The 26039-nt window shown below is 46.8% G+C and overlaps 1 protein-coding gene across 4 annotated transcripts in view; it reads right to left on the bottom strand.

Annotated features, from left to right (window-relative positions):
- The window catches only part of btk (Bruton agammaglobulinemia tyrosine kinase), a 216173-nt gene that overhangs the window by 11877 nt on the left and 178257 nt on the right, over positions 1–26039 (bottom strand). For all 4 annotated transcript variants that reach the window (XM_038775528.1, XM_038775531.1, XM_038775530.1 and 1 more), the window contains exons 14-17: positions 12037–12208; positions 9969–10185; positions 8400–8464; positions 5727–5845 (exon numbers count right to left, since the gene is read on the bottom strand). In XM_038775528.1, the coding sequence (XP_038631456.1) occupies positions 5727–5845; positions 8400–8464; positions 9969–10185; positions 12037–12208 (573 nt within the window). The remainder of the gene's footprint in view (positions 1–5726; positions 5846–8399; positions 8465–9968; positions 10186–12036; positions 12209–26039) is intronic.

Below are 26039 nucleotides of genomic sequence, written 5' to 3'. Positions count from 1 at the left end.
TCTCTCTCTCGCTCCCAAACCATTTAATATCCCATCCAGTCTAATCCCACTTTTGCTCTCACTTCCCACACCATTTAATATCCCATTCAGTCTATTCCCACTTTCCCCCTCACTTCCCACACCCCTTAATATCTCACCAAATCTGGGCAGCATGATGGCACAGTGGTTAGCACTGCTGCATCACAGCGCCTAGGCCCCAGGTTGGATACTGGCTGGGCCACTGCCCATGTGGAGTTTGCACATTTTCCCTGTGTCTGCGTGGGTTTCTCCCCCATAACCCAAAGATGTGCAGGGTAGGTGGATTGGCCACGCTAAATTGCCCCTTAATTGGAAAAAGTGAATTGGGTACACTAAATTATATGAAATAAATTAAAAAATAATATCCCACCAAATGTAATTCCACTGTCCCTCTCCCTCCCACATCCTTTAATATCCCACTCAGTCGCATCCCACTCTCCACCTCATTCCTGAGGTGCCATGGGCAGCACGGTAGCACTAGTCGATAGTACTGTGGCTTCACAGCACCAGGGTCCCAGGTTCAATTCCCCGCTGGGTCACTGTCTGTGCAGAGTCTGCACGTTCTCCCCGTGTCTGCGTGGGTTTCCTCCGGATGCTCCGGTTTCCTCCCACAGTCCAAAGATGTGCAGGTTAGGTGGATTGGCCATGATAAATTAAGTGACCAATAAGGTTAGGAGGAGTTATTGGGTTATGGGGATAGGGTGGAAGTGAGGGCTTAAGTGGGTCGGTGCAGACTCGATGGGCTGAATGGCCTCCTTCTGCACTGTATGTTCTATGTTCTATTCCTCACACCCTTTAATATTGCATCCTGTCTATTTAGCTACTGCTCAGTTTTAACTTTTTCCAGCTCGGATGAAAGATCATGGACCTAAACCTTAATGTTTCCATCTACACAGCTGCTGACTGATCTGATGAGTATTTCCAGCATTTTTATTTCTATCCTCTTGAAACCTTGCTACTGACAGAGAACATGAAGGAGTATGGTACCAGCATGACACAGGGCTTTTCACAGAGTTTGGGATCTGCTTTTTCCATTATAAAAGTGGAGGTCAATTCTGAGGTTATCCGTGAACCAAATCGCGATATAGAGTCTGCTGATAGATATCTTACAACTTCCGTCACAGCATAAACAGAAACCATCCAATGACTGTGCGCTCAGAGTGAAGAAGCACAATCTTGGCTTATGCCATGCAGGTTCAGATTGGTCCCGTGCAGCTTCAGACTGGTCCCGTGCAGCTTCGGACTGGTCCCGTGCAGCTTCAGACTGGTCCCGTGCAGGTTCAGACTGGACCCGTGCAGGTTGAGACTGGTCCCGTACAGGTTCAGACTGGACCCGTGCAGGTTGAGACTGGACCCGTGCAGGTTGAGACTGGTCCCGTACAGGTTCAGACTGGACCCGTACAAAGTGGCGAGGATTAGTGAGAAGCCAGAGGATTGGGAAGCCTTTAAAAACGAGCAGAGGACAACTAAAAAAGCAATAAGGGGGGAGAAGATGAAGTACGAGTGCAAGCTAGCTAATAATATAAAGGAAGATAGGAAGAGATTTTTTCAATACAAAAGGTAAGTGAGAGGCAAAAGCAGACATTGCACCACTAGAAAATGTGGCTGGAGAAGTAATAATAGGAAACAAAGAAATGGCAGATGAACTGAATAGTTACTTTGCATCAGTCTTCGCAGTGGAAGACACTAGTGGGATGCCAGAGTTCCAGGAGAATCAGGGGACAGAGGTGAGTGCAGTGACTATTACTAAGGAGAAGGTTCCGGGGAAACTGAAAGGTTTGAAGGTGGATAAGTCACCTGGACCAGATGGACTACACCCCAGGGTCCTAAAAGAGATAGTTGAGGAAATTGTGAAGGTATTAGTGATAATCTTTCAGGAATCACTGGAGGCAGGAATGGTCCCAGAGGACTGGAAGGTGGCGAATGTAACATCCCTGTTTAAGAAGGGAGGGAGGGGGAAGATGGGAAATTATAGGCTGGTTAGCCTGACTTCGGTCATTGGTAAGATTTTAGAGTCTGTTATTGAAGATGAGATCGCAAAGCATTTGGAAGTGCATGATAAAATAGGACAGAGTCAGCACAGCTTTGTCAAAGGAAGTTGTGTCTAACAAATCTGTTACAGTTCTTTGAGGAGGTAACAAGCAGTCAGATAAAGGAGAATCAGTGGACGTGATTTATTTAGATTTCCAGAAAGCCTTTAACAAGGTGACGCATAGGAGACTGTTAAATAAGTTCAAAGCCCATGGTGTTAAGGATAAGATCCTGGCATGGATCGAGGATTGGCTGACTGGCAGAAGGCAAAGAGTGGGGGTAAAAGGGTATTTTTCAGGATGGCAGCCGGTGACTAGTGGTGTGCCTCAGGGGTCTGTGTTGAGAGCACAACATTTTATAATATACATTAATAATCTGGAAGAAGTTACTGAAGGCACTGTTGCTAAGTTTGCAGATGATACAAAGAACTGTAGATGACAGGTAGTATTGAGGAAGCAAGGGGGCTTCAGAAGGACTTGGACAAGCTTGGAGAGTGGGCAATGAAGTGGCAAATGAAATACAAGGTGGAAAAGTGTGAGGTTATGCATTTTGGAAGGAGGAATCTAGGCATAGACTATTTTCTAAATGGGGAAATGCTTCGGAAAGCAGAAGCACAAAGGGACTTGGGAATCCTTGTTCACGATTCTCTTAAGGTTAAGGTGCAAGTTCAGTCGGCAGTTCGGAAGGCAAATGCAATGTTAGCATTCATATCAAGAGGGCTAGACTACAAGACCAGGGATGTACTTCTGAGGCTGTATAAGGCTCTGGTCAGACCCCATTTGGAGTATTGTGAGCAGTTTTGGGCCCTATATCTAAGGAAGGATGTGCTGGCCTTGGAAGGGATCCAGAGGAGGTTCACAAGAATGATCCCTGGAATGAAGAACTTGTCATATGAGGAACAGTAGAGGACTCTGGGTCTGTACTCGTTGGAGTTTAGATGAGAGGGGATCTTATTGAAACGTACAAGATACTGCGAGGCCTGGATAGAGTGGATGTGAAGAGGATGTTTCCACTTGTAGGAAAAACTAGAACCAGAGGACACCATCTCAGATTAAAGGGACGATCCTTTAAAACAGAGATGAGGAGGAATTATTTCAGCCAGATTGTGGTGAATCTGTGGAACCCTTTGCTGCAGAAGACTGAGGAGGCCAAATCACTGAGTGTCTTTAAGACAGAGATAGATAGGTTCTTGATTAATAAGGGGATCAGGACAGTCAGGGACCTATACACGGACGACAGGATCGCAACACTGGACGAACTGACAGAGAAATTTCGGCTAGCTGGGGGGAACGAGCTACGGTACCTGCAGCTCAAAAACTTCCTACGAAAGGAGACAAGGACATACCCACAACCGCCACGACAGACACTACTGGAAGACCTACTGGACGCAAGTATTCGAGAGAAAGGGAACTGTAGCGACATGTATGACCGACTGGTAGAAAGGGACGACACCGTACTGGACGCAACAAGAAGGAAATGGGAGGACGACTTGGGGATGGAGATAGGGTGGGGACTCTGGAGCGAGGCACTGCATAGGGTCAACTCCACCTCCACGTGCGCAAGGCTCAGCCTGACGCAACTAAAAGTGGTACATAGAGCCCACTTAACGAGAAACCGTATGAGTAGGTTCTTCCCGGAGGTGGAGGACAGATGTGAACGGTGCCAAAGAGGCCCGGCCAACCACGCCCACATGTTCTGATCTTGCCCCAGACTTGTGGAGTACTGGACAGCCTTCTTCGAGGCTATGTCCAAAGTGGTGGGGGTGAAGGTGGAGCCATGTCCGATAGTGGCGGTCTTCGGGGTTTCAGAACAGCCAGATCTATTCCTGGGGAGGAGGGCGGACGCCCTTGCCTTTGCCTCCCTGATCGCCCGCCGTAGAATCCTGTTTGGCTGGCGGTCAGCAGCACCGCCCAGAGCTGCAGACTGGCTGTCCGACCTCTCGGATTCTCTCCAAATGGAGAAAATCAAATTCGCCATCCGAGGGTCGGACGACGGCTTCCACAGAACGTGGGAGCCATTCATGCAATTGTTCCGGGACCTATTTGTGGCCAACGTACAAGAGGAAGAATAGTCGGGGGAAGGTAGCCGGCGGGGGAGGGGGGGGCTACGGGCTCGTTACGGGGGTTTGATGGCTAGCTAAGGCCCAAAACCAAACTAAATAAATGCCAATAAACATGTTGGGGAATGTAAAATATGTATGCCGGCGAAAAGGGGGAGGCCACAGTTATTACTACGAAGATGCTCACCTGTAAATATGTATGTTAATTTTTGCGTGTTCTTTTTTTTCTCTCTCTCTAACAATTTGTAATTTGTTCAATATAAAACATGAAAACTGAATAAAAAACATTTATAAAAAAAATAAGGGGATCAGTGGTTATGGGGAGAAGACAGGAGAATGGGGATGAGAAATTATCAGCCATGATTGAATGGCGGAGCAGACTCGATGGGCTAAGGGGCCTAGTTCAATCTGTTGCTATGCAGATTCAGACTGTGTATCATGCACCACACCATGACAAATCAAAAGTGCCACATCCATCAGGAACATCCAGAGAGTGGAGTTGTTACTTCAGGATATCAGTGGTCTTGCTCTGTCACATTTCACATGAAAGCCTGCTCTGACTTTATGTGTTCTTGTGAACCAGGATAATGAGCCATGTTGTCAGCAGATCGCCCTCGTCGCCAGTAGCCATCTTCGGGTTTGCTGTGGAGACTGACCTCCAGTTGGCACAGTGGACTGCTGCAGAATGAAGGCATCTTGCCAGAAGTCTAGACATCAACCTGATCTGTATGCAGTCATACATCAGCTGTACACTGTCGAGGTGAAATCCCTGTCAGTGCCAGGGCATGGCAGAGCTGACATTTGGCACTGGCAAATCTATGTTCACGCAGTCAGTGGCACACTGTGCCATGGGGATGTCTGCAAACCTCACCTCACCTGCTCTTTGGCAAGAGGATCTCGCTTCGAACAGGGAACCTCAAACCTTCTTTATGGACTGGAAGCTGTGCAATGATGCAAGTATCTCCTGACCCATCCTGGTTAATATAGTCTCCTGCTGAAAGCCCTGTCCCATACCACCTCCTTCTTTCAATGGCTTGCCATGTTCTGTGTGACCTCTTCTCATTTACCCAGCCATGCTCAACTCCCAGAGGAAGGTCTATCGGCGCAGCCGAGGCTGAGAATACTTCACCATCTGAGACAATGCGCCTTGCAGACTTCAGCAGCTTGAAGTAATGATGGAAAGCACCAAAAAAACATCAAATTGCCACACCAGCCAGAATAACCCAGCTAGCAACTAACCTGGAGGTAATTGATGATTGTTTTACATAGTGTTGGTGGGGTAGAAGGATCTTCATGCATGTTTAGTTGTGCAAAGTTATGAAAAACTTCCAGCATTACCTGACTGCGTAATGTCCTTATCAAAAGGTGCCCAAAACGCGTTACATCAGAAGTGTGTATGGCAATGTGAATTCCATTTTAGATCCCTAATCTTACAGGCAGCAGCCAAAGAACAGGTGGTTCTAAACCAGTTATTTGTGTTGGTTTAACGTTTGATGTAAACTGGAGCCCTTCTTCTAAAACCACAAAACCCAGCACCTCCTTCCAGCTGTAATAGTGTCGTTAGTATCAATATTAGCTGAGTCTACTGCAGCGATTCACAAAGAGATTGTGTACTCACCAAAGGCCCATATGTCAGACTTGCTGCTGAATCGGGCAAAGTTCAGAACCTCGGGCGGAGACCATCGCACAGGGAACTTGGAACCTTGTGAACTCGTATATTCATCATCGAGGACATACCTAATAGAGATAGTACCATCACCCAGAGATTAAGGCCTCATACTTCACCTGCATATGCCGACTGTATAAATAGACCCCAAAATAAAGAAAACACCTATTTTTATAGCATCTTTCACAACGTCATGATCTCTCGAATTGCTTTACAGCCAATAAAGTACTTTTGAAAAGTTGCAGTCAATTACCCCATAGCAAGATCCCATAGACATTAGCGTAATAATGGCTAAAACATATTTTACTGACGTTATTGGAGGAATACATATTGGCCTGGATGCTGAGGAGTATGCCCTTGCTGTTCTCAAAAAAAGTCCAATGGCTTTTTTTACATCTGACAAAGAGCAGATGAGGCTTCAGTTTAATATCTTATCTGAAATAGGGCATCTCCAATAGTGTAGCACTGCCTCTGCACTGCACTGCAGTGCCAAGCTAGAAACCCTGCAACAGGAATTTAGAATCACTCAAATATCTTTCACACGTTTGTATTGGTGTGTGATTATACTAAAACACACCACCCACACACCAACACAAATCACCCAAACCACCACACACCATCCATACCAACACAAATAACCCACACCAACACACACCATCCACATCAACACAAATAACACACACCATCCACATCAACACAAATAACCCACACCAACACACACCATCCATACCAACACAAATAACCCACACCAACACACACCACACACACCATCCATAACACAAATAACCCACACCAAAACAAATAACCCACACCAAAACAAATAACCCACACCAACACACACCATCCATACCAACACAAATAACCCACACCAACACAAATAACCCACTCCACCGCACACCACCCACACTAACACAAATAACTCACACCAACACAAATAACCCACACCAAAACAAATAACCAACACCAACACACATCATCCATACCAACACAGATAACCCACACCATCACAAATAATCCACACAATTCACAACACCCACAGTAACACAGATAACCGACATCAACACACACCACCCACACCAACACACACCATCCATACCAACACAGATAACTCACACCATCACAAATAACCCACACAACACCCACACCATCACAAATAATCCACACAATTCACAACACCCACACCAACACAAATAACCCACACTAACACACATCATCCATACCAACACAGATAACCCATACCATCACAAATAACCCACACAACACCCACACCAACACAAATAACTCACACAACACACACCACCCACATCAGCACAAACCACCCACATCAACGCAAACCACCCACAGCAACACAAACCATTCCCGCCAACACAAACCACTCACATCAACACAAACCATTCCCACCAACATTCCCACCATCCTGGGCAGCAGGGTAGCATGGTGGTTAGCATAACTGGGCAGCAGGGTAGCATGGTGGTTAGCATAACTGGGCAGCAGGGTAGCATGGTGGTTAGCATAAATGCTTCACAGCTCCAGGGTCCCAGGTTCGATTCCCGGCTGGGTCACTGTCTGTGTGGAGTCTGCACGTCCTCCCCCTGTGTGCGTGGGTTTCCTCCGGGTGCTCCGGTTTCCTCCCACAGTCCAAAGATGTGCGGGTTAGGTGGATTGGCCATGCTAAATTGCCCGTAGTGTCCTAATAAAAGTAAGGTTAGGGGGGGGGGGTTGTTGGGTTACGGGTATAGGGTGGATACGTGGGTTGAGTAGGGTGATCATGGCTCGGCACAACATTGAGGGCCGAAGGGCCTGTTCTGTGCTGTACTGTTCTATGTTCTATGTTCTAACACAAATGACTCACACCAACACAAACCACCAACATAAACCACCCACACCAACACAAACCATTCCCACCAACACAAACCACTCACACCAACTCACACCACCCACATCAGCACAAACCACCCACAGCAACCCGACAAACCATTTCCGCCAACACAAACCACCCACATCAACACAAACTACTCACTTCAACACAAACCATTCCCACCAACATAAACCACCCATGCCAACATAAACCACCCACACCAACACAAACCATTCTCACCAACACAAACCACCCACATCAACACAAACTACTCACTTCAACACAAACCATTCCCACCAACATAAACCACCCATGCCAACACAAACCACCCACACCAACACAAACCATTCTCACCAACACAAACCACCCACATCAACACAAGCTACTCACACCAACACAAACCATTCCCACCAACACAAATCACCCACATCAACTCACACCACCCATAGCAACACAAACCATTCCCACCAACACAAATCACCCACATCAACTCACACCACCCACAGCAACACAAACCATTCCCACCAACACAAATCACCCACATCAACTCACACCACCCATAGCAACACAAACCATTCCCACCAACACGAACCGCCCACACCAACACAAACTGCTCACACCATCCCGAATCAGGAATGGACCAATGTTTCCATGGTGATTCGGTTGCTGTCTCAATCTCCTTTATAAAGTGCCCAGCCATTTCAGGTGATTTATTCCAAAAACAATATTACTGGAATTAAACAGTTTCAACATAAACTAATTCTCACCTGCTTAGACCAAAGTCCGATACTTTAACAGTCCCTGCATCATCGACCAAGCAGTTCCTGGCAGCCTGAGGTGATAAAACAAGGAACAGAATGGGTTAGGTATCGGAGCTGTGTCTCCTAATCAAATGTGGTCATGCAGCTGGTCACTGCAGAGTCCTGGTTAGTAATCCAGGGTCCTGGCCTAGTAATCCAGGGGCCTGGCCCAGTAATACAGTACATAGAACATAGAACACATCGAACAGTACAGCACAGAACAGGCTGTGGTAAACCATGTGATTGCATTGTCTGGACTGTACTGTATCATACCTGCCTGGGCTTGTCCAGGTTGGCTCCGCCTGTGGCTCCTCCCCTCGGGGCTTCTGTATAGAAGTGGCAAGTCTCCGCCTCCGGCCCCAGATAGGGTCCAGAGGCTGGAGGCTTGCTGTTTAGTGTATTAAAGCCTCAGTTAACTTTATCAACTCATCGTGCATTATTGATGGTGTATCACAGGCCCTTCGGCCCTCGATGTTGTGCCGAGCTTTGTCCGAAACCAAGATCAAGCCATCCCACTCCCTGTCATTCTGGTGTGCTCCATGTGCCCATAATCTATAGCAATCCAGACGTCCTACCCATGTCCTGGACGAGTAATGCAGAGGCCTGGCCAAGTAATGCAGAGTCCTAGCAAACCCATGCAGACCTTCGAGTGTTACTTACAATATAGATAATCTTCAATTTGCCAACACTAAAATGTATTTGCTGTTGACCAGTTGAGGCCCAGCTCCTCTCCAGGCAGTTATTCTGCTGTGTTCAGGTTCCTCTGTCTCCACCACAATGGAACCGCAAACACCAGGCCCACCACTATCAGGACCCGGTTGACCTCAAGGCCACACTTTACTTCTTCCCCTTCAGACCGTTAATGATCTACCCCTTTAATTAGAAAGCATTAAGGAAGTTTATGATTTACTGCTAGCAATCTAGAATCTCACAAAAGTCGACCAGATTTTCGAGTCAAACGTTACAACTGGGGAGGCGTGACACAGGCGATTGTCAATGGACCAGTAATCCAGAAACCCAGGGTAAAACCCTTGACACTTGGGTTTCAATCCCACCATAGCTGATGATGGAATTTGAACTCCATAAAATTCTAATGGATAACCAGGAAACCATTGCCAGAAAAAAACATCTGGTTCAGTAATGCCCTTTCGAGAAGGAAATCTGCTTTCCAGACCTTACCTGGTGGGCCTGGCCACAGAGGGTCCAGATTCACAGCAATCTGGCTGACTCTTAACTGCCCGCCCAACCTGCCTCTCAGTTCAAGGACAATTAGGGAGGGTCAACGAATGCTGGCCCTTGCCAGTGACGCCCACACAGCTTGGAAGAATAAAGATAAATCACAATCTTGACTGGTATTTATTAAGTGACTCTGTGTGACTCTCTATTGGGTTCTGGGTGTGTGCTAAGGGATATTTGGCTGCTCGTGGACTGACCAGAGTCACACTAACAATGAGGTAAAGGTTGAAGGCCAGACTTGATGATCCCATATCACAGTGAGTGTGCAGTGTAACAGGGTGCTGATCTCTCTGTCCTTACCAGGTCTCTGTGAAGGAATTTATGTGACTCCAGGTATGCCATGGCTTCACACACATCCTTTGTCATCTCCAGAAGTTGTAAATTGCTGAGTTTTCTCCCATATTTCTTCAGGTAATCCAATAGACAACCATTTGACATAAACTCAGTGACGATATAGATCGGCCGTTGTTTTGTACAGACACCGTATAACTGCACCAACTTGTCATGTTTCAATTTCCTAATAAAACACAGATGCAGAGCAGGAGATCACTTATAATAATCTTTATTGTCACAAGTAGGCTTACATTAACACTACAATGAAGTGTAAAGCCCCTAGTCGCCACATTCCGGCAGCTGTTCGGGTACACCGAGGGAGAATTCAGAATGTCCAAATTACCTAATAACACGTCTTTCGGGTCTGTGGGAGGAAACCGGAGCACCCGGAGCAAACCCACGCAGACAAGGGGAGAACGTGCAGACTCCGCACAGACAGTGACCCAAGCCAGGAATCAAACCTGGGATCCTGACGCTGTGAAATCATAGTGCTAACCGCTATGCTACCATGTTGCCCACGGTAGGTCAGGTGACCCAGGTCAGGTGACATTCGGCCCACATTTATTTGTCCTTCACAGCATCCAACACAAAATCAAACATGCCCAGAGATATTAATGCAAATAAACTTGGCTGTCCACATCAAACACTCTCAGGACAGGTACAGCACAGGATTAGATACAGCGTAAAGCTCCCTCTTCTGAGCCCTTAATAAAGCTAACAATGATGGTGTAAGGCATGAGCTGGCTACTGCAGACTGGGAAACATTACTGAAAGGAAGGACAGGCAAGGCATGCGTTCAAGGAATGAATAAGTGATCTCCAAAAGTTGTTAATCCCTATTTGGAGCATGAGTAGAAAGGCAACTGTGGCCAAACCATGACTTACAAGGGAGATTAGAGAAATTTGAAAATAAACTAGCAGGGAACATAACAATTGGTTGTAAAAGTTTCTATAGGTTTGTAAAGAGAAGAAAATTGATTAAAAAAACGAATGCATGCCATTTACAATCAGAAACAGGGGCATTCATAACAGGGAACAAAGAAATGGCTGAGGATCTAAATTTGTACTGTGCTGCTGTCTTCACAAAGGAAGACATGAATAATGTACCGGAAGTGATCCTTGAAATAATAGATCCAATTGGTGGTCATTTTCTAAAATCCTTTGGACTCTGGAATAGTTCCTATAGATTGGAGGGTAACGTTGTGTAATTTCAAGATGGAGTTCAATATAGCTCTTGGGCTATAGGGATCAAGGGATATGGGGGGGAAGATGGGTTCAGGGGATTAATGATCAGCCATGATCATAATGATTGGCGGAGCATACTCGAACGGCCTCCTCCAGCTTCTATTTTCTCTGTTTTTATGTTTATAAACTGTCCTTTCAAATACTCCTAGAATAGGTCCAAGATGGGGTTAGGTACAGAGTAAAGCTCCTTCTACACTGTCCCTGTCGAACACTCCCAGGCAGGTACAGCACAGGGTCAGATACAGAGTAAAGCTCTCTCTACACTGTCGCCAACAAATGTTCCCAGGGCAGATACACACAGAGTTAGAATTAGAGTAAGTTCCCTCAATACTATTCTGTCTCAAACCCTGTGTTTTACAGTCCTGGCAGTGTTTAATGTGGACAGTGTAGAAGGAGTTTTACTCTGTAACTAACCCCGTGCTGTACCTGTCCTGGGAGTGTTTGATGGGGACAGTGTAGAAAGAGTTCTACTCTGTATCTAACCCCATACTGTACCTGTCCTGGGAGTGTTTGATGGGGACAGTGTAGAAGGAGTTTTACTCTATCAAACCCCATGCTGTACTTGTCCAAGGAGTGTTTGATGGGGACAATATAGAAGGAGTTTTACTCTGTATCTAACCCCGTGCTGTACCTGTTCTGGGAGTGTTTGATGGGGATAGTGTAAAGGGACAATTCTCCCTCTATACCATCCTATTGAACATTCCTCAGGAAGGTACAGTACCTATCCTGAGCTGACAGACTGACAGCTTAGAATCTCATAGCCCTTTACTTTCCTGATGTGTTTTACTCACATCATTGTTTCAGCCTCGTCGATGAAGTCGTCCTCAGACATTGAACCCTCTTTGATCATTTTGATGGCCACCTCGTACTGTCCCCGCCATTTCCCTTGTTTCACAACACCAAACTGACCATTCCCCAGCTCCCTCAGGAAGGTTAGGTCCACAGGATTGATCTCCCAGGCTCCTGTAAAGAAAGAAAAAACATCAGCCTGGAATAGAGGAAAACCGCATTGGTAACAGGGAATTTTAAAAAAAGTCAGATTTCAAATCTGATGAGCTGCATTACACCAAACACTTCTACTAACAGGGGGCTCAATTATTCGTGTGGGAGTCCATGGACGGGATTCTCTGTTGCCTGCCGCCGATCACGTATTCATCAGTTGGGCGGAGAATCGACTCCGATGCCCAAATCGGGGCTGACACGCCGGTCAGCCATGCTCTGCCCCCTCGGAAATAGCGACATTGCATCGCGCGGTGTTACAACAACATTGGCGTGTCATCGGCAGTGAGCTCCGCCCCGATGTGCCAAAATCCCGACGCCGCGGGACACGTGTGGTCTCCACTGTGTGGGAATCCGGTGTGGCGGCTGCAGACTGTGTCCAGCGGCGCCACACCCGGCCGTGATCATGCCGCTGGCAAGGGAGGGGCTTCCACGATGGCTGGGAGGGACTGGTGGGAGCTGGCCAGGGGTTATGCTGTGGGATTGCGGATGGTGGGTCGGGTCCGCGCATGACCACGCTTTGTTGTACAGCGCGACCGTTGCAGCTTGTCAGCCGTGTGCATGCGCGGCCAGGGGCCCAGCCATTCTCTGGCTGTTTTCAGCGCGTGAAGCAGGAATTTCACTCGTCGCAGGTGCTAGCCTCTCACCAGTCCCGGACTCGGTGAAGGTTTCATGCCGATTTTATCATTGTAAAAGACTGCACATGCTCTGCTGGTGCCGGCACCTAGCCGCTGAAATGGAGAATCCAGCCTTATGTTCTTCTGCCAGAACTGAATCGCTTCTGATTTGCATTGACACTAGAAGCGGCACTTACTCTTCCTTGCCAATCAAATCTCTTCAATCTCTGCAGGGAGCTCAAGGGATTCCGTTCCACATACAGCTATTGGGCCGCCATTTGAGCAGAGAAGCCCAATACCAGGATCTGCCAGCTGGCCCCCTCATCCCCACAATGCAAATCCTACCCCCATCACTACCAACCAATGATTCACCCTTGCCTGGAAGCTAAAGAGCAGTGCAGGCAGAAACAGTGACAAATCACTGCTTTTTCACTCATCTGTCCCTTACACATGCTGCCTCAGACAGAGGTGTAGAAAGCAGCAGCGGTTACTTTATAGAAAACCAAACTACATCACAAGGCTTTAGACTCCTCAGATCCTTTGATCTGCAAAGCTTCAATTCATTTTCAAAGAGAGTCGGCTGTAATTGACAGGGCAATAGCTTCCAGACAGCCAGGTGTCTGGATTCATTATTTTCATTTCTCTTCGCGCTTGAATGCATATCAAGTATCTTGCTTTGAATCTGAACTCAATGTTTCTGAATATCTGGGAGTTAAGTGCTTTCACATCCTCTTTTTCTCAGCAGATAGCACTTAACTGTTTTTGATGTGGTCAGGAGCTGTCAATCACTGCTAAATGTTTATAAACATTGTGGTTAGTTTCATAGTTGACTACTTGAACTCCACTCAAGTGTGAAAGAGATTAAATAAACAATGCAGACAGCTGGGTGTTTGTGGAAGCTGTCAATCACAGCCTAGTAAAATCAATTTCACATAGATATGAATGAAAGCCTTGCAGATCAAAGATCTGAGGGGATTTTAACCCAGCTGATGTGGTTTCTCTTTCTCAGAAATTGGAGGTGCCACTTCCTCTGCCTGAGCCTGAAGGTGTATTGCACAGGTGAGTTTTACATCATTTTCTTTTCACTCTTTCTCTGGACTGCTCTCTAGCTTCCAGGTAGGGGGTCTATCTTATGGGAAACTTCCAGGCAGGGGTCTCTCTTATGGAGGGGTTTCTGGTGGGGGTCTCTGTAATGGGAGTGCTCCTGGTGGGGGTCTCTGTAATAGGGGAGTTTCTGGTGGGGCTCTTTTATGGGAGAGGGTTTCTGGTGGGTCTCTTCTGTAATCAGGGGTTTCTGGTGGGTGTCTCTGTAATGGGGTGTTTCTGGTGGCATCTCTCTTATGGGGGGGCTCTGGTAGGGGTACGGTTGGGGCGTTTGGTGGGGGTGGGGTGGGCAGAATTTGCATTGTGGAGGGGGTGGCCCTCCGATGGACTCTGGGGGCATTAAAGAGTTAACCCTTGGCCCACCGCGATGTCCACTACATCAGGGCCACGCTGGTAAATACTTGCAGCAATTCTCGCTCATGTGAATCCAGGCCAAGAGGACAGAGGATTCACCTAGGCTTGGCGAATCCTCTGCCCGGCCAGTCAAATTGATCCATCTGCATCCTCCCGCTAATGCGGATGTGGGCCTCGATGCTGCCGAAAGCGGGGGACTGGGTGCCGAACCAGATTTTTGCCCAATGTTAGGTTCTTCCATGCATCAGGAACCCGTTACCAGCTGTGGGCGGTGGAGAATCCAACACATAATATACAGAGGGTCCGCTATTCCCTGTAATGTACACATGATGTGCTATCCCCTATAATATACACAGGGTCTGCTATTCCCTATAATGTACACAGGGGCTGCTATACCCTACAGTATACACAGGGGCTGCTATTCCCTATAATATACACTGGGGCAGGCAATCTCAATAACATACCCAGGAACTGCTATTCCCTATAATATACACAGGGGCAGGTAATCTCGATAACATACCCAGGGTCTGCTATTCCCTATAATATACACAGGGGCTGGTAATCTCGATAATATACAGAGGGACAGCTATTCCCTATAATATACACATAGACTGCTATTCCCTATAATATACACAGGGGCTGGTAATCTCTATAATATGCACAAGGACTGCTATTCCCTATAATATCCACTGGGACTGCTATTCCCTATAATATACACAGGGACTGCTATTCCCTACAATATACACAGGGACTGCTATTCCCTATAATATACACAGGGACTGCTATTTCCTATAATATTTCTTAGCTCTATCCATATTGCCTCAGTGCTCGAATCCTCCATCGTGCCCTCCTTAATCACAGCTGTGATATCATCTCTGACCAGTAATGCAACTCCTCCACCCCTTTTGCATCCCTCTCTATCCCTCCTGAAGCATCTATATCCTGGGATATTTAGTTGTCAGTCTTGCCCATCCCTCAACCAAGTCTCAGTAATACCAATACTGTAACATCATATTCCCAGGTACTAATCCAAGCCCTAAATTCATCTGCCTTACCTGCTACACTTCTCGCATTAAAACAAATGCACCTCAGACCACCTGTCCCTTCGCATTCATCATCTCTTCCCTGTCTACTCTTCCCCTTGCGATCATCATCTCTTCCCTATCTACTCTTCCCCTTAGTCACATTGAGTTTATTATCCAGTACCTTACTGGCTTTAGTTGCTGCTTCTTTACTGACCTCTAACTTCCTAATCTGGTTCCAATCCCCCTGTCACATTAGTTTAAAATCGCCCCAACAGTGTTATCAAAAGCACCCCCGAGGACATTGGCTCCAGTCCTGCCCAGGTGTAGACCATCCGATTTGTAATGGTCACACCGCCCCCAGAACCGGTTCCAATGTCACAAAAATCTGAACCCCTCCCTCCTGCACCATCTCCCAAGCCATGTATTAATTCTGACTATTCTTAAATTTCTACACAGGGATAGGGGATTATAGGGGATAGAGGATTATAGGGGATATTATAGGGGATAGCAGATCCCCTATAATATACACAGGGACTGCTATTCCCTATAATGTACACAGGGACTGCTATTCCCTATAATATATACAGGGACTGCTATCCCCTATAATATACACAGGGGCTGGTAATCTCTATAATATACACAGGGACTGCTATTCCCTATAATGTACACAGGGACTGCTATTCCTTATAATATACACAGGGACTGCTATTCCCTATAGTATACACAAGGACTGCTATTCCCTATAATATACACAGGGACTGCTATTCCCTATAATGTACACAGGGATCGCTATTCCCTATAATATACACAGGGACTGCTATTCCCTATAATATACACAGGGACTGCTATACCCTATGATATACACAGGGACTGCTATTCCCTATAACATACACAGGGACTGCTATTCCCTATAATATACACAGGGACCTATTCCCTATAATATTTCTTAGCTCTATCCATATTGCCTCAGTGCTCGAATCCTCCATCGTTCCCTCCTTAATCACAGCTGTGATATCATCTCTGACCAGTAATGCAACTCCTCCACCCCTTTTGCCTCCCTCTCTATCCCTCCTGAAGCATGTATACCCTGGGATATTTAGTTGTCAGTCTTGCCCATCCCTCAACCAAGTCTCAGTAATACCAATAACACCATATTCCCAGGTACTAATCCAAGCCCTAAATTCATCTGCCTTACCTGCTACACTTCTCGCATTAAAACAAATGCACCTCAGACCACCTGTCCCTTTGCATTCATCATCTCTTCCCTGTCTACTCTTCCCCTTGCGATCATCATCTCTTCCCTGTCTACTCTTCCCCTTAGTCACATTGAGTTTATTATCCAGTACCTTACTGGCTTTAGTTGCTGTTTCTTTACTGACCTCTAACTTCCTAATCTGGTTCCAATCCCACTGCCACATTAGTTTAAAATCTCCCCAACAGTGTTAGCAAAAACACCCCCGAGGACATTGGCTCCAGTCCTGCCCAGGTGTAGACCATCCGATTTGTAATGGTCACACCGCCCCCAGAACCGGTTCCAATGTCACAAAAATCTGAACCCCTCCCTCCTGCACCATCTCTCAAGCCATGTATTCATTCTGACTATTCTTAAATTCCTACACAGGGACTGCTATCCCCTATAATATACACAGGGGCTGGTAATCTCTATAATATACACAGGGACTGCTATTCCCTATAATGTACACAGGGACTGCTATTCCTTATAATATACACAGGGACTGCTATTCCCTATAATATATACAGGGACTGCTATTCCCTATAATATACACAGGGGCTGGTAATCTCTATAATATACACAGGGACTGCCACTCCCTATTAAATACACTTGGACTGCTATTCCTTATAATATACACAGGGACTGCTATTCCCTATAATATACACAGGGATTGCTATTCCCTATAATATACACAGGGACTGCTATTCCTTATAATATACACAGGGACTGCTATCCCCTATAGTATACACAAGGACTGCTATTCCCTATAATATACACAGGGACTGCTATTCCCTATAATATACACAGGGACTGCTATACCCTATGATGTACACAGGGACCTATTCCCTATAATATTTCTTAGCTCTATCCATATTGCCTCAGTGCTCGAATCCTCCATCGTTCCCTCCTTAATCACAGCTGTGATATCATCTCTGACCAGTAATGCAACTCCTCCACCCCTTTTGCATCCCTCTCTATCCCTCCTGAAGCATGTATACCCTGGGATATTTAGTTGTCAGTCTTGCCCATCCCTCAACCAAGTCTCAGTAATACCAATAACACCATATTCCCAGGTACTAATCCAAGCCCTAAATTCATCTGCCTTACCTGCTACACTTCTCGCATTAAAACAAATGCACCTCAGACCACCTGTCCCTTTGCATTCATCATCTCTTCCCTGTCTACTCTTCCCCTTGCGATCATCATCTCTTCCCTGTCTACTCTTCCCCTTAGTCACATTGAGTTTATTATCCAGTACCTTACTGGCTTTAGTTGCTGTTTCTTTACTGACCTCTAACTTCCTAATCTGGTTCCAATCCCCCTGCCACATTAGTTTAAAACCTCCCCAACAGCGTTAGCAAAAGCACCCCCGAGGACATTGGCTCCAGTCCTGCCCAGGTGTAGACCATCCGATTTGTAATGGTCACACCGCCCCCAGAACCGGTTCCAATGTCACAAAAATCTGAACCCCTCCCTCCTGCACCATCTCTCAAGCCATGTATTCATTCTGACTATTCTTAAATTCCTACACAGGGACTGCTATCCCCTATAATATACACAGGGGCTGGTAATCTCTATAATATACACAGGGACTGCTATTCCCTATAATGTACACAGGGACTGCTATTCCCTATAATATATACAGGGACTGCTATTCCCTATAATATACACAGGGGCTGGTAATCTCTATAATATACACAGGGACTGCCACTCCCTATAATATACACTAGGACTGCTATTCCCTATAATATACACAGGGATTGCTATTCCCTATAATGTACACAGGGACTGCTATTCCCTATAATATATACAGTGACTGCTATTCCCTATAATATACACTTGGACTGCTATTCCTTATAATATATACAGGGACTGCTATTCCCTATAATATACACAGGGGCTGGTAATCTCTATAATATACACAGGGACTGCCACTCCCTATAATATACACTGGGACTGCTATTCCTTATAATATACACAGGGACTGGTATTCCCTATAATATACACTAGGACTGCTATTCCCTATAATATACACAGGGATTGCTATTCCCTATAATGTACACAGGGACTGCTATTCCCTATAATATATACAGTGACTGCTATTCCCTATAATATACACTTGGACTGCTATTCCTTATAATATACACAGGGACTGCCACTCCCTATAATATACACTGGGACTGCTATTCCTTATAATATACACAGGGACTGGTATTCCCTATAATATACACTAGGACTGCTATTCCCTATAATATACACAGGGATTGCTATTCCCTATAATGTACACAGGGACTGCTATTCCCTATAATATATACAGTGACTGCTATTCCCTATAATATACACTTGGACTGCTATTCCTTATAATATACACAGGGACTGCTATTCCCTATAATATACACTAGGACTGCTATTCCCTATAATATACACAGGGATTGCTATTCCCTATAATATACACAGGGACTGCTATTCCTTATAATATACACAGGGACTGCTATCCCCTATAGTATACACAAGGACTGCTATTCCCTATAATATACACAGGGACTGCTATTCCCTATAATATACACAGGGACTGCTATTCCCTATAATATACACAGGGACTGCTATTCCCTATAATATACACAGGGACTGCTATTCCCTATAATATACACAGGGACTGCTATACCCTATGATGTACACAGGGACTGCTATTCCCTATAATATACACAGGGACTGCTATTCCCTATAATATACACAGGGACTGCTATTCCCTATAATATACACAGGGACTGCTATTCCCTATAATATACACAGGGACTGCTATTCCCTATAATATACACAGGGACTGCTATACCCTATGATATACACAGGGACCTATTCCCTATAACATACACAGGGACTGGTATTCCCTATAATATACACAGGGACCTATTCCCTATAATATACATAGGGACTGCTATACCCTATAATATACACAGGGATTGCTATTCCCTATAATATACACAGAGACTGCTATTCCCTATAATATACACAGGGACTGCTATTCCCTATAATATACACAGGGACTGCTATTCCGTATATACACAGGGACTGTTATACCCTATGATATACACAGGGACCTATTCCCTATAATATACACAGGGACTGCTATTCCCTATAATATACACAGGGACTGCTATCCCCTATAGTATACACAGGGACCTATTCCCTATAATATACATACAAACTGCTATACCCTATAATATACACAGGGATTGCTATTCCCTATAATATACACAGAGACTGCTATTCCCTATAATATACACAGGGACTGCCATTCCCTATAATATACACAGGGACTGCTATTCCCTATAATATACACAGGGGCTGCCATTCCCTATACTATACACAGAGACTGCTAGTCCCTATGGTATACACAGGGTCAGGTAATCTCGATAATATACAGAGGGATTGCTGTACCCTATAATATACACAGGGATTGCTAGTCCCCATAATATATACAGGGACATGCAAACTCTATGAGGTACATGGGGTCGTGATTCTCGTTGGAGAGACTATGGGCAGTCATATCCGTCGGCGGGATGCTCCATTTTGGTGGCAGAACGCTCACGTACGTGGATTTCCCGATGGCTTGGCGGTGCCCAGAATGGGAAACCCCTTTGGCCGTCTGCCAGGATGGGGAATCTCGCCGGCGGAGGTGTGCATCACACCAGAAAACAGGTGTGGTGGCGGTGGGACGGAAGATCCTGTTCTCCTTCCGGAAGAGAATTGGTACCGATTTACGTTGCCTCTGGGATCACAAACCAGGAAGCAATTCACTATTCCTCACCATGCAAATTTATGCATGGTGAGGAATAGGTGAGATTCCTGCGGGAATTCTGCTAGCGTGCGGCCATGTTGATCTGCCGCCCAATAGCGAAGTCCCTCGGCCAATCACTTGCCTCCAGCACTGCAAATTAGCCCCATCCCCGCACTGCAAAGCAGCCCTGGACTTTCTGGGTGTCCCCCTTCCCCCAAGTGACCCATCGGCATCCCCTATTGGAATGGGTTAACAGACATTCCAATTAAATGCTAATTTGATGTCAATTACTTCACTGATACACAAAGAGGTTACATGTGGCACTATTTGTTCGTGGAGATTTGTGTGTGAAGTTGGATCAAAGAAATAAGGGGCGGGATTCTCTGAAAGGGCGGCTATGTATCAACGCCAGAGTAAAAACGGGAGTGTTTTACTCCGGCGTCGGCGCCCGTTCTGGGACCCCATTCTGCTGCCCACTTGGGGCTAGGACAGCGTTGGAGGGTTCTCCGCCACCCCAGCTGCCGATCCCGGCGTGCAAACAGCGCCGCGGGGTCCGCCACCAACTAGCACATACGCAGTGGCCTTCTTCCCCTCCGTGGCCCCGACGCCAAATGGCGCAAGGCTACAGGAGCCGGCACGGAGGAAAGGAGGCCGGGGGCAGAGAGGCTGGCCCGCTGATCGGTGGGCCCCGATCGCTGGCCAGGCCATTACGGAGGCCCCCCCCCGGGGTCGGACCCCCCTCCCCACCCACAGGCCGCACCCGGACCCTTCAATGCGGGCGTCCCGCCGCGCAGAGCATGTTAGAACGGCGCGGGCTGGACTCGGCTTTTTGTTGACGTCCGCTCGGCCCATCCGGGCTAATGAAGCTGCGTGCCGGCCCATGCCGGCATGGGCTAGAGAGTCGGCGCATACCACGACCGGTGCCGCGCCGACCACGCCGGCGCCAATGGCGCCAGTTCTCCACATTGTGGAGAATTGCGTCCCGGGGTAAGGGCGGCGTGGCGCAATTTGCACGGCGCCGATTCTCCGACCCGGTGGGGGAGTCAGAGAATTCCGATAAAGGTGATTCGTGGAGAAGCAGAACTCTTGTCTCCTTTACTCAACAGCAACCCAGTAAGTTAAACACCCTACCCCACCCCCCCCAGGACTCCCTAACTAGGGAGACCCCCACAAACGGACTCTTTGATAGGAGGGACCTCCCACAGGGACCTCCTTGACAGGGAGACCCCCCACCCCCACAGGGACCCTCTTATTTGGAGGACCCCCCACATTTACACACACGAAAGGAACCCCCCATAGAGACCCCCTAACTTAAGGAACCCCCCACAGAGACTCCCTAACTAGAGGGACTCTCCACAGGGAACCCCTAACTAAAGGAAACCCCCCGCCCCACAGAGATCCCCTAACTAGTGGGACCCTCCTCAGCGGCCCCCTAACTAAAGGGACCCCCTAAATAAAGGGATCCCTTCAAAAAAAGACCCCTGTCTGGAACCTTGAGAGCAGTGCAGACAGGAGCAGCAAACAACAAAATTACAATTGGAAGCATCATGGGCTGGATTCTCCATTTCAGCGGCTAAGTGCTGGCTCGAACGGGGAATACGCGGGGGTTCTACGACCGAAAAATCAGCGCCAACCCCTCACAGATTCCAGGACTGGTGAGGGGCTAGCAGCAGCACCAAATGAAACTCCCATTTCCTGCGCCAGAAACGGTCGGAGAATGGCTGAGTCCTTGGACGCGCATGCGCATGTCGACGACCTGCAGTGAATATCAGGTAAGCTCTTCCTTTCTTTTTCTTGTTTTATCTAGAGGGGATGGCAGGGAAGGCAGTGCAATGTTCCTCCTGCAGAATGTTTGAGGTGAAGGACGCCGTCAGTGTCCCTGCTGATTTCACCTGTGGGAAGTGCACCCATCTCCCGCTCCTCAGAAACCGTGTTAGGGAACTGGAGCTGGAGTTGGATGAACTTCGGATCATTCAGGAGGCAGAGGTGGTCATAGATAGAAGCTTCAGGGATGTAGTTACTCCTGGGAATGAAGCTAGATGGGTGACGGTCAGAGGGGCTGGGAGGAAGCAGTCAGTACAGGGATCCCCTGTGGTCGTTCCCCTTAGTAACAAGAATACTGCTTTGGATACTGGTGGGGGGGACGACTTACCAGGGGTAAGCCATGGGGTACAGGTCTCTAGCACAGAGTCTGTCCCTGTTGCTCAGAAGGGAAGGGGGGAGACAAGTAGAGCATTAGTCATCGGAGATTCCATAGTTAGGGGGATAGATAGGAGATTCTGTGGGAGCGAGAGAGACTCGCGGTTGGTGTGTTGCCTCCCAGGTGCCAGGGTCTGCGATGTCTCAGATTGTGTTTTCGGGATCCTTAAGGGGGAGGGGGAGCAGCCCCAAGTCGTGGTCCACATAGGCACCAACGACATAGGTTGGAAAAGGGATAGGGATGTTAGACAGGAATTCAGGGAGCTAGGGTGGGAACTTAGATCTAGAACAAACAGAGTTATCTCTGGGTTGTTACCTGTGTCACGTGCCAGCGAGTCGAGGAATAGGGAGAGAGAGCAGTTGAATACGTGGCACAGGGATGGTGCAAAAGGGAGGGATTCAGATACCTGGATAATTGGGGCTCATTCTGGGGTAGGTGGGACCTCTACAAACGGGATGGTCTACACCTGGACCAGAGGGGTACCAATATCCTGGGGGGGAAATTTGCTGATGCTCTTCGGGAGGGTTTAAACTAATTAAGCAAGGGGTTGGGAATCTGAATTGTAACTCCTGTATACAGGAGGTTGAGAGTAGTGAGGTCATGAGTAAGGTTTCAAAGTTGCAGGAGTGTACCGGCAGACAGGAAGGTGGTTTAAAGTGTGTCTACTTCAACACCAGGAGCATCCGGAATAAGGTGGGTGAACTTGGAGCATGGGTTGGTACCTGGGACTTCGATGTTGTGGCCATTTTGGAGACATGGATAGAGCAGGGACAGGAATGGTTGTTGCAGGTTCCGGGGTTTAGATATTTCAGTCAGCTCAGGGAAGGTGGTAAAAGAGGGGGAGGGGTGGCATTGTTAGTCAAGGCCAGTATTACGGTGGCAGAAAGGACGTTTGATGAGGACTCGTCTACTGAGATAGTATGAGCTGAGGTTAGAAACAGGAAAGGAGAGGTCACCCTGTTGGGAGTTTTCTATAGGCCTCCAAAAAGTTCCAGAGATGCAGAGGAAAGGATTGCAAAGATGATTCTGGATAGGAGCAAAAGAAACAGGGTAGTTGTTATGGGGGACTTTAACTTTCCAAATATTGACTGGAAACGCTATAGTTCGAGTACTTTAGATGGGTCCATTTTTGTCCTATGTGTGCAGGAGGGTTTCCTGACACTGTATGTCGATAGGCCAACGAGAGGCGAGGCCATATTGGATTTGGTACTGGGTAATAAACCAGGACAGGTGTTAGATTTGGAGGTCGGTGAGCACTTTGGTGGTAGTGACCACAATTCGATTACGTTTACTTTAGTGATGGAAAGGGAAAGGTATATACCGAAGGGCAAGTGTTACAGCTTGGGGAAAAGCAATTATATTGCGATGAGGCAAAACTTAGGATGCATCAGCTGGAGAGGAAAACTGCATGGGATGGGCACAATTGAAATGTGGAGCTTGTTCAAGGAACAGCTACTACGTGTCCTTGATAAGTATGTACCTGTCAGGCAGGGAGGAAGGGAAGTGGTCGAGTGAGGGAACTGTGGTTTACTAAAGTAGTTGAATCACTTTTCAAGTGGAAGAATGTAAAGATGAGACGTGAAGGTTCAGTTAGGGCGCTCAAGAGTTAGCTAGGAAGGACCTAACGAGAGAGCTAAGAAGAGCCAGGAGTGGACATGAGAAGTCTTTGGCAGGTAGGATCAAGGATAACCCTAAAGCTTTCTATAGGTATGTCAGGAATAAAAGAATGACTCGGGTCAAGGACAGTAGTGGGAAGTTGTGCGTGGAGTCCGAGGAGATAGGAGAGGTGCTAAATGATTATTTATCGTCAGTATTCACACAGGAAAAAGACAATGTTGTCAAGGAGAATACTGAGGTACAGGCTACTAGACTAGAAGGGCTTGAGGTTCATAAGGAGGAGGTGTTAGCAATTCTGGAAAGTGTGAAAATAAATAAGTTCCCTGGGCCGGATGAGATTTATCCTAGGATTCTCTGGGAAGCTAGGGAAGAGATTGTTGAGCCTTTGGATTTGATCTTTATGTCATCATTGTCTACAGGAATAGTGCCAGAAGACTGGAGGATAGTAAATGTTGTCCCCTTGTTCAAGAAGGGGAGTAGAGACAACGCCGGTAACTATAGACCAGTGAGCCTTACTTCAGTTGTGGGCAAAGTCTTGGAAAAGTTTATGAGATAGGATTTCTAATCATCTGGAAAGGAATAATTTGATTAGTGATAGTCAATACGGTTTTGTGAAGGGTAAGTCGTGCCTCACAAACCTTATTAAGTTCTTTGAGAAGGTGACCAAACAGGTGGTCGAGGGTAAAGCAGTTGATGTGGTGTATATGGATTTTAGTAAAGCGTTTGATAAGGTTCCCCATGGTAGGCTATTGCAGAAAATACGGAGGTATGGGATTCATGTGATTTAGCAGTTTGGATCAGAAATTGGCTAGCTGGAAGAAGACAAAGGGTGGTGGTTGATGGGAAATGTTTAGCCTGGAGTTCAGTTACTAGTGGTGTACCACAAGGATCTGTTTTGGGGCCACTGCTGTTTGTCATTTTTATAAATGACCTGGAGGAGGGCATAGAAGGATGGGTGAGTAAATTTGCAGATGACACTAAAGTCGGTGGAGTTGTGGACAGTGCGGAAGGATGTTTCAAGTTACAGAGGGACATAAATAAGCTGCAGAGCTGGGCTGAAAAGTGGCAAATGGAGTTTAATGCAGAAAAGTGTGAGGTGATTCATTGTGGAAGGAATAACAGGAAGACAGAGTACTGAGCTAATAGTAAGATTCTTCGTAGTGTGGATGAGCAGAGAGACCTCGGTGTCCATGTACATAGATCCCTGAAAGTTGCCACCCAGGTTGATAGGGTTGTTAAGAAGCCGTACGGTGCGTTAGCTTTTACTGGTAGAGGGATTGAGTTTCGGAGACATGAGGTCATGTTGCAGCTGTACAAAACTCTGGTGCGGCCGCATTTGGAGTATTGCATGCAGTTCTGGTCGCCGCATTATAGGAAGGATGTGGAAGCATTGGAAAGGGTGCAGAGGAGATTTACCAGGATGTTGCCTGGTATGGAGGGAAGATCTTATGAGGGAAGGCTGAGGGACTTGAGGTTGTTTTCGTTAGAGAGAAAAAGATTAAGAGGTGACTTAATTGAGGCATACAAAATGATCAGAGGATTAGATAGGGTGGACAGTGAGAGTCTTTTTCCTCAGATGGTGATGTCTAGCACGAGGGGACATAGCTTTAAATTGAGGGGAGATAGATATAGGACAGATGTCAGAGGTAGGATCTTTGCTCAGAGAGTAGTAAGGGCGTGGAATGCCCTGCCTGCAACAGTAGTGGACTCGCCAACATTAAGGGCATTTAAATGGTCATTGGATAGACGTATGGATGATAAGGGAATAGTGTAGATGGGCTTTAGAGTTGTTTCGCAGGTCGGCGCAACATCGAGGCCCGAAGGGCCTGTACTGCACTGTAATGTTCTATGTTCTATGTCTATGTT

Source organism: Scyliorhinus canicula, chromosome 17 (assembly GCF_902713615.1).
Source record: "Scyliorhinus canicula chromosome 17, sScyCan1.1, whole genome shotgun sequence".
In the NCBI taxonomy this organism is placed as follows: Eukaryota; Metazoa; Chordata; class Chondrichthyes; order Carcharhiniformes; family Scyliorhinidae; genus Scyliorhinus; species Scyliorhinus canicula.
The sequence above is the reverse complement of the archived record's forward strand: the minus strand, read 5'-3'. Positions and strand labels throughout refer to the sequence as shown.